The 14839-nt window shown below is 43.4% G+C and overlaps 1 protein-coding gene across 1 annotated transcript; it reads left to right on the top strand.

Moving 5' to 3' along the window:
• Positions 1-12386: 12386 nt before the first annotated feature.
• On the top strand, positions 12387-14808 carry chst14 (carbohydrate (N-acetylgalactosamine 4-0) sulfotransferase 14). The gene is made up of 2 exons (XM_071895574.2): positions 12387-12794; positions 13482-14808. Exons 1-2 carry the CDS (start codon positions 12501-12503, stop codon positions 14307-14309), a joined length of 1122 nt encoding a protein of 373 aa, XP_071751675.1. The 5' UTR covers positions 12387-12500; the 3' UTR covers positions 14310-14808.
• Positions 14809-14839: the final 31 nt, after the last annotated feature.

Below are 14839 nucleotides of genomic sequence, written 5' to 3' on the forward strand. Positions count from 1 at the left end.
CAATCCCAATGTATGTATCACGCACTGAGAAATATTTGCTGAGTGTAAAAATGAAACTGGATTTTTGTAGTTACCTCAGATTTTGATTGGTCTCCTCATCGTCAGATACAACTCCATTACACACTTCGCCAGTAGAAAAACTAGCCTTTAGCTCTGTTGCATCAAAGCCCCTCTCTGCCTCCCTCTTCTTCCTCTTCCCAAACAAACGTCTGAAGGGCTGGAATTTGCCCTGTCGCCTCCTCTCTGTCGACGAAAAAAACAGATGATAACCACAGCCACATACAATCAGATCATCAGTCTTTATGTCTCACCCTCAGGCTAGATAACTAGTAGGACTGTGCGTATGGGCGTGTGCGTGTTGTGATAAATGACGAAATGCGATTGATTGAATCAAAACAAAACAATTCAAAATAGCAGATGGAATGAGGAGAAAACCTTGGCTCTTTTGTTCATACTTACCCATGTTTACAGGGAGCAGAAAGGATAAATACCAAGAAGGATGAGGATTGCCGACAGCCAATGAACCTGCTATTGCTGCTTTTAAAATATGGTGAAACTTATCAAATCCCTGAATTATTGACTGAAAAAATGTCAATCATTGGTCTTTATAGACTACACCATTCCCACTTGAGAGAAGGTATTGTAGTCTAATGGGACTTGGTACAAACCCACAATGATATCTGGCTATCCACAAGGTTTCATGGAGTTAATCTTTGTAAATGTGTGGCTCACCAGACGTTTGATCTGTAATATCTGACCTTGACTCTCCAATAGATATCACTGTCTCACAGTTACACACGTTTTTCCCAATGCAAAATGAAAGCAAGAGAACTCTCATTTTGATTCTTGCTACTTATGACACATACAGTATATGGCTTTAATCTCTCATGCCGCTGACTCATTTAGCAGCAAGGCATTTCCTGCTGCTGTAGTCAAATTACAACAATAAACTGCCTTAAAAGGGGTAATATGATGCTAAAGAAGCAAAAAGATAAAAACATGTCTATAGTAAACCTACCTAATCAACCAAAGCAGTTGTAGAAAACCCTCTTGCTATTTTCCAGTCATGTTTTCTACAACTGTGTTCTAGTTATGATACTAAGTTTGGACTTTTGGTTCATAACTTTATTTCCTTATCATCCTTCAAGCCAGAAGGTTATAAACTCTGTCACATAAGCTAAACTTTCCCACGTGTAAAGGGAAAAAAAAATGCTCTGTGGCCTCCTTGGGATCCCTATGATGAGATTTGTTGATATGATGTAATCAGCTTACTGTAAATAAGTTGAATATCTACACATATCTATTTGCTGTATTTCAGAATCTCATTTCATAACAATACTTCAGTCATTACCAGCTGAGCTACACCGACAGTTTGAAGTAGACGAAATCTTATCAGTGAATGCATGAAAAATGTGTATGGAGCGACCAGTAGGAACCTTCTGCTGAATGTAGTCAAGAGTGCATTTTGACTGTTTCATAATGACTACAAGGAAAAGGATGGACAGAGGAATCCAATGCCACATTTGTCCGTCTACAAAAGTCAGGCTGTGTGTTTTGTTTTTGTCTGTGTATGTGTGTGTGTCTGAGTACTTGTGGAGGTCTAATGGGTGAACCAAGTGGGTGAGGTTACAAAGCTACAAAGCTACTCTACACCACTGTGAAGAGAAGCGTTCTCGGGGCTCTGCGGGTATCCCTTTCAGAGCTATAAGTAGCAACTGGTGTGGGATTTCACTCTGCATGCTGCTCACTACACCAGAAGCATCATGGGAAATGATACAGTAAACTAATTTCCACCAACTCCCTGACTCCGAACTGTGCGTCTTTGTGTTGGTGTGGGAGAAGAGGAGTTTAAATGAAGTGTATGTATTTACACTATACACAGCAATTGTGTAGCAATGACTGACAAAGAAATGAATTTATATACAGTGTGTGGAAATATTTATCATACCACTATCTTTTATTGACGGAGTATGCACTGTGTACTGGTTTATCTAAAATAGGACAGTGTGCTGGTTTGACTAAAAGAGAACTTGTTTATCCTCGGGGACTGAATGTGTCACCACTCCTGACTCCTGACCATGTAAATCACATCAAAACAGCGGAAATCAATCGTCTCGCCCCAGACTAAAGTGCCAGTCTTACCCATATCTATGATATCGTCAATGCCATACAGAAACGCTGTATCTCCAAAAAAATCTAATTTTCAGGAATCCATTCATGTTTGAGATGGCTTGCCTTATCAGCTGTCAATCAATAAAAAAAAAGAAATGTTTTGGTTAAATGGAAATATTTGTTTTCTGCAGGGCAGTGTTGAAATCGATGACATGCTCAAATCGCTCTGTCAGACCCACTCTCACTCTGTCTATGTAAGTAAAGTGAGTGATATTACAGTGTGACACTGATGTTCTGTTTCCCCACAGCATGCTTTCCCAGCATCAGGGCCTGTCCAGTGTTTCTGCTCTGGTACGTGGCCCATAATGCACTGCCGCTGGCATGCTCACACACTCATGCGTGAAACGAGGAAGGACACGTTTTCAGCAGCGTACTCCACTCAGCAGCGCTCCACACAGCAGCTAGTCGACGTAACGCCAGGGTTAACTCTCACATTCACTACTTCCTGTGTTCTCAGTCCTGGTCCGCAGCACCCAGTCTTGCTGGTTTTCATTCTAGCCATCTAATTAGGGACCGATTTACACCTGGGAGAGCAGGTGAATGCAATTAACTCGCTGGTAGGATAGAAAACCAGCAGTACTCTAGCTGCTGAGGTCCAGGGTTGAAAACCACTGCTATAGTGTACTACAGGGGTATTCAACTGTGTGACATGGAGGACTGATACAGGTTTTCATTCCCACCAAAGACTGCACCAGGTGATTTCACTGTTTAGTTCCTCTTCTTTGGTTAAAGGTGTGAAATCACCTGGTGTAATCTTTGGTTGGAATGAAAACACTTGGCCCTCCTTAGCACATGGCTGAATACACCTGGTGCACTACTTGTTTCACAAATATATAGTCACTGCCAGGCAAACACACACAATGCAGCAGCTCACTGTACTGTAATAACATTACAGTCAGCAAATATTTAGTAATGTATTCAGGATGATGTACTAAATGAAAACTGTCTGGTGTGCGTCACTATACTGATTTTTAGGCTTTGATCTAGGCAGCCTATTACAAGTGTTGGGACACAAATTTGACCTCTTGCTGTTTTGATATTGATACGTTGTTTTCTTTGCTTTATACCACTGATCTAATCTTTAATACATGTGCTCATGTATGCCCTGTGATCAAATTCCATCATAAAACTGTATAAAATGATTAAATAAAAGCTAGTGAGGTAAGGAACAAAGAACTCACAAGTCAGAACCTTGGTCACAGCACACAACTAGCATATCTAATGGCCTCCGTAAATCTCTACTATCATGTCAAACCCATCACCACACCATGCACTTCTTAAAGAGACAGTGAAAAAAGAACAATAAACCAAGGCAAACAGAGGTCTCATTTCACCTCATTGGTGTTGCCATCAATTCTATTTTAAGCACCGTCTCTTTAAGATGGGATCTAAAAGCACTCTTTTTTTCCTGTTTACCTGGGCCTTTGGATACGGTTACCTCTAAACGCATGTCATGCTTAGTTTCCTTGGCGTCCGTTGCCATGGTCACTGCACACCTTGGCTGTGGTGAGAGAAGAGGGAAGTGAACATGGGGATGTTGTTATCTGCTTTATTGCAAGAGCAAGGGAGCGAGTAGGAGCCTTTACTAGAGGGGAAAAAAGAGACGAGGCTAGAGCAGAGCAGCCCTGACTGAGAGAGGAGAGACACATGAGAGTTCAGTAACGGGGCACTGCACACTCACTCTGCTGGAGCTGCAGTTTGACTTTCCACGTGTCTCGCTTTTTATTTTTCTCTTTATCGCCTCCAGCCTTCTCATCAATAAAGCTCCGCTCCTGTCTTAGCTCTCTCAGAATGTCTCTTGGTGATCTGCTTGTTAAGGGCCTGATAAAGCCTCAACTGTTTTAAAAGCACGATGCGCCCTCTGAGGCCACTCTGTTATGGCTCGTTGGGGCACAAATGATGGTCTTTCAAAAGCCAAACATACATCTTAAATGATAACACACACAACTAAGTGGTCGGGGGATGCAGGTATTACTGACGTTAAACAGAAATCATCCCCTTCTCCTAATAAAGCAAGTAAACACATTATACAATTTCTCAATAAGACAAGCTATTATAGAAAGATTAATCACAGAATCCTTACTCCTGTCTCTTCCCCATCATCTATAGCAGCTGAGCGAAACATGTTTACTCTCAGCAGGGAGGCCCTTTGTTCTATCTAATCTGTATTTGATTAGAGATCCTCCATAAAGATACAATATGAATAATCATCACAGTAAAACCACATAAACCAACCCTCATGATTATAAACTGACAGTAACCAACAAACCCCGACTGACGGCTCCCTGAACCTTTACTCTTTGCTTCTCACTACTCATCCTCTACCCAACACCTGTCTCCAGCATGGCCGAGCCACAGGTTTTCTGATGTACAGTGGAAATGTGTGTAAAAACCACAAGCACTCGGGCCGGCGGTGTAATACCAGAGTGTGTGAGACAGTACTGAGAGAGGCGACCGTGAGAGAGACGGGGAGAGGAGCCCGCCGTCTCCAGCCGGATCAGCATGCCGTGGGCTTCCTTCCTGACAGACCCTCTCAGAAATGTCTCACCCAGAATGGCTCTTTGTCCCGTCCGACTCCGGTCAGCGCAGAACAAGGAGCGAGCAAGCATGTTTGTTAGTGGGAGTGTGTGAACGCCAACAGTGTGTGTGTGTGTGGCTGTGTGTGGCAGAGGAGAGAGACTGTATGCGGTTGTGTCTGCTGGTTTACAGAGCGATATTGTAGATTGTAGACAGACAGCATGTATGAATCAGTAAAAATACGCTTCATTGTTTGTGTCTGTCTGTCTATTTACATGCGTTGAGCTTGTGCAAGTATGGGGCTCAAGCAGCCTGACTGTCGGTCCTAATGTTGAGCAGGTGTCTATGTGGTAAGGAGCTTGGTGTATGGCGTGTGTGTGTTTGTGTCTGTTTATGGGTGTGCGTGTGTAGTCCTATTGCTGCAGAGGACAGACTTGGGGAGCAGAACTACAGATGGGATGGGAGAAGCACGAGGAGCGGCCATGTGCTCTACAGAAGCAGAGAAATGCCTTTGACAAGGATAGCTGCATCATAGTATGGCGGTGGCATAACACGATGCTCCGTTGCAGCGCTGTCAAGGACTCAGCAGCTCAACATCATTTGATGGTGACACTCTGTACCACAACGGGCCAGACAACTACCAGTGTCCAATGGTATAGCTCAGTAGCTTTAGCATGGTGGGGTCAGCTAGGTGCCATAACCTTACAGCGTAAACAGCTTGCTGACAAAGCAGACAGACGTGGCGGAGCTGTGTAACAGTTTACCTAGTTCAGCTGCACAGCTCGAGATGGCTGCGCACCACTGCAGTAAAACCTTAGGGAACATCGATCTGCCCTTTTGCACAAAGCTTGTTTTACCCAGATGAACGTCGCTGCTGCCTCCGCTGTGGCTTTGGGAGAAACGGTGAAATAAATACAGAACAGAGACAAAAACAGCAGGTTTGGGTTTGTTAGGTTTGTTACGTAGCATCAGGTGCTCTCATGAGAGTGAGGGACAGATGATGGAGAAGACTGAGTTTGGCATGGAGGGTGACGTGGAGGTGTGGATGAGGAAGCGCTTCTAAACAGCAGGAACTGGATCTATCAAGGTGGCTGATGAGGGGACAAGGACAAAAACGATGAATGTGAAGGACGAAAGGCTTTCATCACCATCGATGATATGGGCAGTCTGGGAAGCTTCAGGAAACCTTACACGAGAGCTGTTGTCTCATCAGCACCAACTCTTTGTCCCACTCTCATTCTTTGCCTTTCTCTGAAGTTTTAGCAGCCTCTGGTTTCCACGGCAACGCTTTTGCAGCAGCCGGGACCAAAGGACACACCAAGCAGAATCAGCTGACACACCAGGCTCGTCCCTCATCACTACAAACAGACTCAACTACTTGACTTGACATGCCTGCATCATGCTGCTCCTTGTGGTTTTCCTGAATTTGTACATTAGTAAACAAGTGTTGTTCAGCATGTCAGACCCAAAGCAAAACCACCACTGTAATGAATGATAAGAGTTGTATTAAACACTTGGTTGGAGGTGCTAAACAAACGTCTGCAGTAGCCAACAGTACAGTATATATATATCTAAAGGGTGCATGCAAGAAGGCAATGGATGCGTGTGACACAGAGCATCAATCACATGACCAGGGTTATAGTTACCACACCAGCCAATGGTTAACTAATAACGCTTCAGTGTGTAACGTAATGACAACAAACAACAGAGAGAGGCCTTTTTTTCCACTGACAGTCTCAAACACTGACATTGTGACATGCACAACTGACATTGTGACATGCACAACTGACATAGTATGTTTTCCACTGAAAGACGAGTAACCTCAGGTATGTAGTAATATCGATAAACATCATTAAAACACCCTATATAATATAAACTGTTTTGCTGCACGGATATCAGTAATGGTTTGGCATACTAAAAGACAGCCAATGCACTGACAAAATAAATAGGAACTAGAGTAACTGGCAACCTGCGAACAAACCACAACTACAAAAAGCTGAACTTAACATTCAATATTCTCTAAAGAGCAATTGTTCCAGACTTTCTGTATAAGAATGCCTTCTTACCTTCGTGCAACCGGCTGTGTACGAGGGTATCTATGAGTGTGTGGCCGTTCCACCTGCCTGCTGTCACTGTGGAACTAGGGCATTACCTGGAGTCAGGTATCAGATGCAGTAAGGGCTTGGTTGTGTGTGTGCGTGCATGTGTGTGTGTGTGTGTGGGCATATGGGAGAGACAGAGACAGAGAGAGGGAGGTGTATCCTTTGGTGTTTTTATATCGATGAAAATTTGATTGCACTCCGAGGCGCAGTCACATACTCCGGAATGAAAATAACCGTCTCTGTAGCTGCAGTGTGGGTTCGTGAGTGCAGATACGTGTTCGAGCGAGCACATGTACGGTCAGACAGTCCGAGGGGAGAAGGTGTGTCAGTAGGGATAGGGCAGTGAGCGCTGAGCGAGGAGAGATGGGCGTTCTACTGTGTCTGTTGCTGCTGCTGTGCTGAGGAGGCACAAAGTGACACTTTGTTTCCCAGCCAGATAGCCAGTGCAGGAGGAGAACAGAGTAGCATTCATCATTTCAACTGGCTGATGCACACAAAGCCTTTCATTGTGAGTGAGCAATAAATGTGTGTGCACATGTTTGATTATAATGGTTCGTAATGTGGTGCGCCACAACTGCTTAATAATGTTATAGTCATAAATGACCTCATAGCCTTCTGACTTGACCTCTGACTATATGCAATACACATTATGAGACTGGTGAAATTGTAGTGTTAAGCGGTCATTTTCTTAGCGTACATCATTTACATTGTATTTTATGAGAAGCAAAGCCTTACTTCCCTGTATCCGGTAGCTTCAATAGATGAAACGTCCTCATTTCATGCCTATATTAGCCTGATCTGGAAGCATAATGGGTGTACATCAGCATAGTGTTACCGTGTAATAGGGCAGCCCCCCCACACTCCAGTTTTGGCAGGATCACACTGCAGTCTCAGAGGGATATGGTAATGATGGGGCTTTACCAACCTGGATGCCGCCTATATTACAGCAGCATTGCACTTCAAAGACAGACTGCTCCCTGACTGTGTATATAAATAGAAACCCCCAGTAAACCAGCGCAAACACGCACTTACACATTTACACACAGCCACATGCATGCAGGCATACAAGCACACACAGGATGAGGGAAGAATAAATCTTAATCACTACACAATGTGTAGAGAGGTATAGAGGCCAGGATCAACCGCCCTCAGCAATTCTGTGTTATAGTAGCAGCCACTGCACTTGTAATGTAGAGTGAGCCAGTCATTCATAATTTTCATGGAAATGAGAAGACCTATCTATATGTTGATTTTAATATACCTTTCAGATCCAAACTGTATGTAAAGCTTGGAATATGTTAACATATTTATTGATATTTTACTGATCGATGGATAAGGATGGGCTTCAAGAAAAAGAAAAACAGCTTACTGGAGATAATTCGATGGGGGAAACGGGCTAATCCTTTTAATTCTATGGTGGGATGAACTAGTAGGCCTAGTCTCAGTGACAACGTATACATCATCAAACTAATGGTGCTCCATCTACAGCCTGCTGCTTTTTCTTGTTATCTTGTATATGTACTGAAATTCCTTAAGTGTTTGCCTTAAACAGGTCAGGAGAACAGAGTTTGCCATCTTTCCAAGAGCCTTTTTTAAAAAGAATACAGGCAAATATTTGTGGGAATAGTGATGTATTGCATAGACATGTGTAAACATATCTTAAACCACATTTCTGAAACGTTGATGTCAGTATGATACTTGCACCACAGAGGACTGAATAAATTAGGACAGAGCTCACAAGGAATAAAGAGGTAAACTGTAATTACCATTTTCTGTCTTAGATAAGAGCTGCACTGATACAGATACCAGTGCTGGGTATCAGACGGTATGAATCCCTAAAGTGAAGGCCAGATACTATTGATGGTGCTAAAATAATGCTTCACTCATAAAGCCTTTAAAATTTAATAGGCTACACCCCTCCACACACACTAAATTGTCAATATTAAGAGTATGAGTGCACAAATTAGCAAACACTGGTATGGTGCAGCTCTACCTTACCCTAATATGCTGCTATGTGAGTGCAAATTAATCTGTATTTAAACAAACAAAAAACAGTGAGTCAGACCGTTTTTCTCCGCATCTACAGTAATTCAATTAATAGTTGCAGTTTCTCTAGGGCCATTACATGATTCAAATAAAAAGTAATGCTGTTTATCTATGCAGGTACTGTAAAAGCACAGTACAGATGTCTCTGGAAAAATGTTCATTAGTCACCATTTGCATAGTGATGACATGGTAATTTAACACAGACAACTCATTGTTTACTGTGCAGCTATGCATATCTTACAGTCCAAACATTTATGCCCCTGCAAAACACCTAAAACTGACCATTGCAGTACTTTATAAAAACACTACATTCTTGAATCATTAATGGTGAAGAAGCACAGTCTTTGCCATGACAGTTTTTCCTATTTCTTCTCTAAAGCACACACCTAAATGGCACATTGCACAGCTCTGGTCCTAATATGATGACTTTGCTTATCACCCTTGCATCAGTTCATATGCCTGTCCATTTGTATGATTCCAGGTGATCACTACAACCTATAGCCTACTTCCCTATACGAAATCAGGTATCCTAGTGAAGCAGACAACCAACAAACCAACCAGTTTACTCAACCCAGCACCATAAATGCAACACCAGCAGGATTCCTTCCAAGCCTGTGAATTAATTTCTGGCGAAATGCCATTCATTCTCCCTGCCCCTATGTCTGAGGATGAAAGTCCATTGACGTTGACAGTAAATGCAGCATTGATGAAAACGAGGCTAAGCTTACACATAAATACATGTGCGGAGAAAAGAAAAAAAAACAATCCATAATTTCAGTTTTTCGCACATGTAGCAGGCCGACACCGTAATATACATTAGGCCTATGCATGAGGTATTCCAACTGACTCAAAATCCTGATGTTTAAAAGGCTGGATAGTCAGTCGTTTCGATGACTGACACGGGTAGCTTTTGTGAAAAAAGGCAGACTATAGAGACGAGCTGCCTATATAAACCTACAGACATGGATCAATACGTAACCGTTAATGGTAGATTAACGGGTGCGTGCTGCATAGGGATTACAGTCTATTAATTGCAGAATAAAAGGCGCACGGAGAACAAAGAATCTGGCCTTTGGGTTTCTCACATATTGTCACAGATTACACGCAAATGCCGTTAAATCAGTTAGCGGTCATTTTGGAATAAGGATAACGATTAATTACACTTTGGCCTATTGACATCGGCGTTTGCGCATTTCCAGCCAGATCAAATTTTAAGTCCCAGCCCTTTTTACAGCACACACACACATCTGCGAAGGATGGAGCAAAAGATCTGTGCAGGTCAATGAGAAATGAGAGGTGGGATACAGTGACAAGGTCATAAGCTTCGTGAAAATGGAGCCACTATTCATCATAAGAATCACCAAATGGAAGAAAAGGAAAAAATGCCACCACCTTTTTGACGTGATTCCTCCTTCCGATCAGCCTTGAAGTTGCCCACGGCGCTCCGACCCTTTTGTGTTGCTGATGCTGCGGGTGCCCGAGACGGAGACGCACGCACGGAGAGACGCACCGACAGCCCCGCACAGCTGCACGCATGTGAGATGGATACGGGAGGGTGTGGCTGCGAGAGAAAGGCAAGCAGAGCGGCGAGATACAGCCAATATATGCGTCCTTGTCACGATGCGAGCCTGTTATTGTAACGTAAGCCCGTGTTTTTTCTGAGGGAATTATGCAAGAAAGGAGCAGCTGAATGGAAACATTATATCCGCCCTACCGAAAAATCACTAATATTCCTATAGGGACTAGTGTGTGTCTGTGGTCGTCAATAGTGAGTTTATAGTGACCGTATCGTACTTTATGGTATTTCTTATCTCATTTCGGACAACTATAGGTCTTTCTCCGTTTTATATTTTGGACTTATAGCTAGGCTACATGATGTGCGTATGTTTTTTTTTGTTTTGCTGTGATATTGTAAAGTGTCCTTCTAAAATTTGTGAAAGCTACTAGGCTATAGTTATTTCTCTGGGCTATAGTTCACAGCGTGGCCGTGGGAGACACCGACAGTGTCCCGTCTAGTCTAGACCAGGACCTCTCAAGAGCCTGAAGGGTCCTTGAGGGTGTCCCCAGTAAAAAGATGAGTTCAATTTCACAATTATTGCACGATGGGAGAAGAGTGGTCATTCTGATAATTTAGTTCACTCTGTCCCTATCTAGCCTATGGACAGTTACGCAGTTCTACATCATCTAAAACAAAACGTATAGGCTATTTATCCTGGCATGAAAAGGTTAGAGAACCGCATGGCTACTCTCAATTCCAAAGATTATAGGTTTTATCCTGCTAACAACACATGTTTAAACTAATCTCCAAGCCTGAAAGGTTGTTCTGGCATTCCAGTCCCAAAGAATGAACTGAGAAATATGAAGTAGGCCTGTTAACCTTTATAACACATAAACCCTATGGGCCTAGGCCTATTACAAACATGACAAAACAACCCTTACCCTCAGAAATAACCATGTTATGTCACTGACATTAAATTCATAAAATATTTGGTAACGCTTTATTTTACAGCCCGCTAATTACGGTATAACTAGTTTGTAATTATCGGGTACTAATAAAATAACAATGCTGTAGTTACAGGGTAACAAAACAAGGTGACTAACGTTCAGTGACGTTAGGGTCGCATCTGTTTGCAGATTACGTTGTTTTCTGGCCTCACTGGACTGTGATCTCTGAGTGCACTGGAGCCTTTTTTAGCCGAGCGTGATGCAGTTGGGATGAGGGTCAGCACATCCAAGTGTGAGGCCATGGTGCTCTGCTGGGAAAAGGTGGGGAGTGAGCAAATGCCCCAAATGCAAGAGTTCAGGTATCTCAGTGTCTTGTTCACGAGCAAGGGATCATGAGATTTATAGTTGGTTAGGTGTTATAGCTGTAGTAATGCAGGCATCGAATCAGACTGTGGTGGTAAAGAGAAAGCTGAGTCACAAAGCAAAGCTCTCTCTATACCGGTCAATCACAGTTCTGAATCTCATCTGTGGTCATGAACTCTGGGCAATGACTAAAAGAATGAGATCACAGATACAAGTGGTCAAAACAATGTTCCTCTGCAGGGTGCCTGGCCCACTTCTGGCACTTAGGAAACTCTGAGCCAGATAGATGACAAAAAAATGGATGGAGGGGTGGATAGAGACATGGATTGAATATATGGCCTTGCATAGGTATATTTGAGTAGGCTATGAATACACCGATATGAAGATATTTTGGAAAACAGATTACTCCTTAAATATATTCTTTAGTTTCACTTTAGTTCACTTTGCATCTCTCAAAAAACGTAGCGACACACGTTAGTCAATAATGGTTTTATTTTGAAAATTTTGACCGGATCTATTTTTTTATTGTGCTGACTTGACATTGGCTTCGTCAGCTAAAGATATCCTGTGAAAAGACATTCTTGAAGGTGGGGGGTGGGGTTGTGTTTTCATTCCTCCTATCTATTATTTCTTTTCACATTGGTTACTGTATTACACAAAGTCGCAACATGTTCGTCAATACGGGTATATTTTGAAAATCCAAACCGGACGTGCCATTTTTTTTTATGCTCGCAGACTTAACACTGGTCCACTTCTGAAGTTAACTATGGGTACGTGGTAGGTAGAAAACCAACAGTTTTTCTTCGCGTAGTAACAACTTTCACAACTATCCGACAGACAGCCCGGACAGAAACTATGCTTCCGCGCCGGCAGGAGTACGCGATGAAGAGGACAGGAGGACCCAGGAGCGGCTCGGTTATAAACTTTAGGACAACGGTAAACTCAGGCTCCCTGCGCCGCAGCTCCGCCGTCCTGCCGTCGGTGCTGACGTTCGCAGTGATCGTAGCATCCGGAGGCCTGCTGCTCATGATAGAGAAAGGAATGCTGAACAGTATGGAGACGCCTCCACCTCGGGGTAACGGCAAACGGTCCGACTACATCAGACAGGCTGTGCAACACATCCCGGCTGCTGTAGACACGGAGTTCCAGGTACAGTAGGCACCAGAAAAGCACTGTTGGCGTTTTTATAGCTGGTCTTTACCAAGCCAACACACTACACTGAGCTGTAGCCAACAGAGATTTATTGTCTTGTGACTTGTGTAACTGTTTCGCTGGAAACGTGACTCAAATCTGTGTTGCAAGCTGTAGGCTTGAAGGCTCTAGAGCTTTTTTGTCTGCTTTCAGTGATGTAGAGCAGTGTGTCTCATCGTAGGGTCCGGGGACCACCAGAGGTCCTTGAGGGTGTTCCAGGGGGTCCCCAGCAAATTGAAGAATCTTTAAACTTCAGCATTATTTCATTTACAAGAAGTTAACACAATTAGAGAATGAAGAACAATGACTAATTTGATCATAATTTAATTGTTATCTCTATACCTACAATACAGATAGTAATGGAATTCTGGACAAAATCATATCGAACAATAAAAATATTCTCAGATTTGGGTCTGAGAGACAAAACCTCATCAAATGGGGGTCTGTGGCAATGTGTAATAAATTAGGGGTCCTTGATATGAAAAAGGTTGAGAATCACTGATATAGAGGACAATAAAAAGGTGGGTAAAGTATGAACTCCAGTCGGTGATCTTCAGGCAAACAACCACCAACAAAAACAAAAATCAAATATATTTTTAAAATAAGCGTTGCACTTTGTTCTCTGCTCTCTTTGGTCACATGTAGATCCTCCAGGAGATCCGTAACCGCACCATCCGGACCATGTGCGGCCAGAAGAACATGCCCCACAATGTTTGGTCCCTGAGTCCCCTGCAGAGGAAGACCCTGCTGCAGCACATCCTGGTAAACGACGAACACCGCTTCCTCTACTGCTACGTCCCCAAAGTGGCCTGCTCCAACTGGAAGAGGGTCCTCAAGGTCCTGAGCGGAGCCCTGGAGAGCGTGAACGTCAACATCAAGATGGACCACCGCAGCGACCTGCTCTTCCTGTCCTCTCTGAAGCCCGAGGAGATCCGCTACCGGCTCAAGCACTACTTCAAGTTCATGTTTGTGCGGGAACCCATGGAGCGTCTCCTCTCCGCGTACAGGAACAAGTTCGGGGAGATCGAGGCCTACCAGAAGAAGTACGGTGTGGAGATCGTGAAGCGGTACAGAAAGGGCCGCGCGAAGGACGCATCAGTGACAGGAGATGATGTGACCTTTGCAGAGTTTGTGCATTATCTGCTGGATGAGGACGTGGAGCGTATGAACGAGCACTGGATGCCGATATACAACTTGTGCCAACCCTGCGCCGTGTCCTACGACTTCATCGGCTCCTATGAGCACCTTGAACGCGACGCGGAGTTTGTGCTCCAGCAGATCGGGGCGCCGCCTCACGTCCACTTCCCCGAGAGGCAGACGTGGTACAAGCCCGTCACCACACAGACGTTGCACTATTACCTGTGCAGCTTACCACAGAAGCTATTGAGGGAACTCCTGCCCAAGTACATTCTAGACTTTTCCCTCTTCACCTATCCCCTCCCCAACACAACCACTGAATATTGCCGACATTAAGTGTGCAATGCTTTATAGTTTTGAAATTATTTTTATACAGAATCCTTTGTACTATTTTTATTCCTAGGGAACAAGCAGTATTTTGATACCAGTTTTACATTTTACACAAGATGTTCGCACATCATTTGCGGAAAAAAAAAAAAGTTACTGAAAGCCAAATCGCACTGTTGTCCAGATGTTCCTGTTCCACAGACTGTTACAGTATATGGGCACTAAGCTCTATTTCAGTATTGCATTGATGAAACTTTCAATAACAAAGTTGCAAGGCCAACATTTTTATTTTGCTCGTTTCTTCATCTGGATAATATAGAGGGTTAACGGCTTATTTGTGTTCTTCATGGGCATTTGGTGGTTTAGCAGGCTAAAGCACATTCCGTGTACACGGAGGGTTGTGGGTTTGAATCAGGCTCACGTTTGTTGCATGTCATGGACTCTCTTTCCCATCTTTCCTAAAACCCTCTACTGTTTACTATCTAATAAAGCAGTTCAAATTACAAAAAGATGGTCTGCATACTAATGTGATGTACATA

Source organism: Centroberyx gerrardi, chromosome 9 (assembly GCF_048128805.1).
Source record: "Centroberyx gerrardi isolate f3 chromosome 9, fCenGer3.hap1.cur.20231027, whole genome shotgun sequence".
NCBI lineage: Eukaryota > Metazoa > Chordata > Actinopteri > Beryciformes > Berycidae > Centroberyx > Centroberyx gerrardi.

Coding starts and splice junctions, on each gene's coding strand:
- chst14 (XM_071895574.2), top strand. CDS start 12,501: ATGCTTCCGCGCCGGCAGGAGTACGCGATGAAGAGGACAGGAGGACCC. Junction 12,795..13,481: donor CTGTAGACACGGAGTTCCAG/GTACAGTAGGCA, acceptor GGTCACATGTAG/ATCCTCCAGGAGATCCGTAA.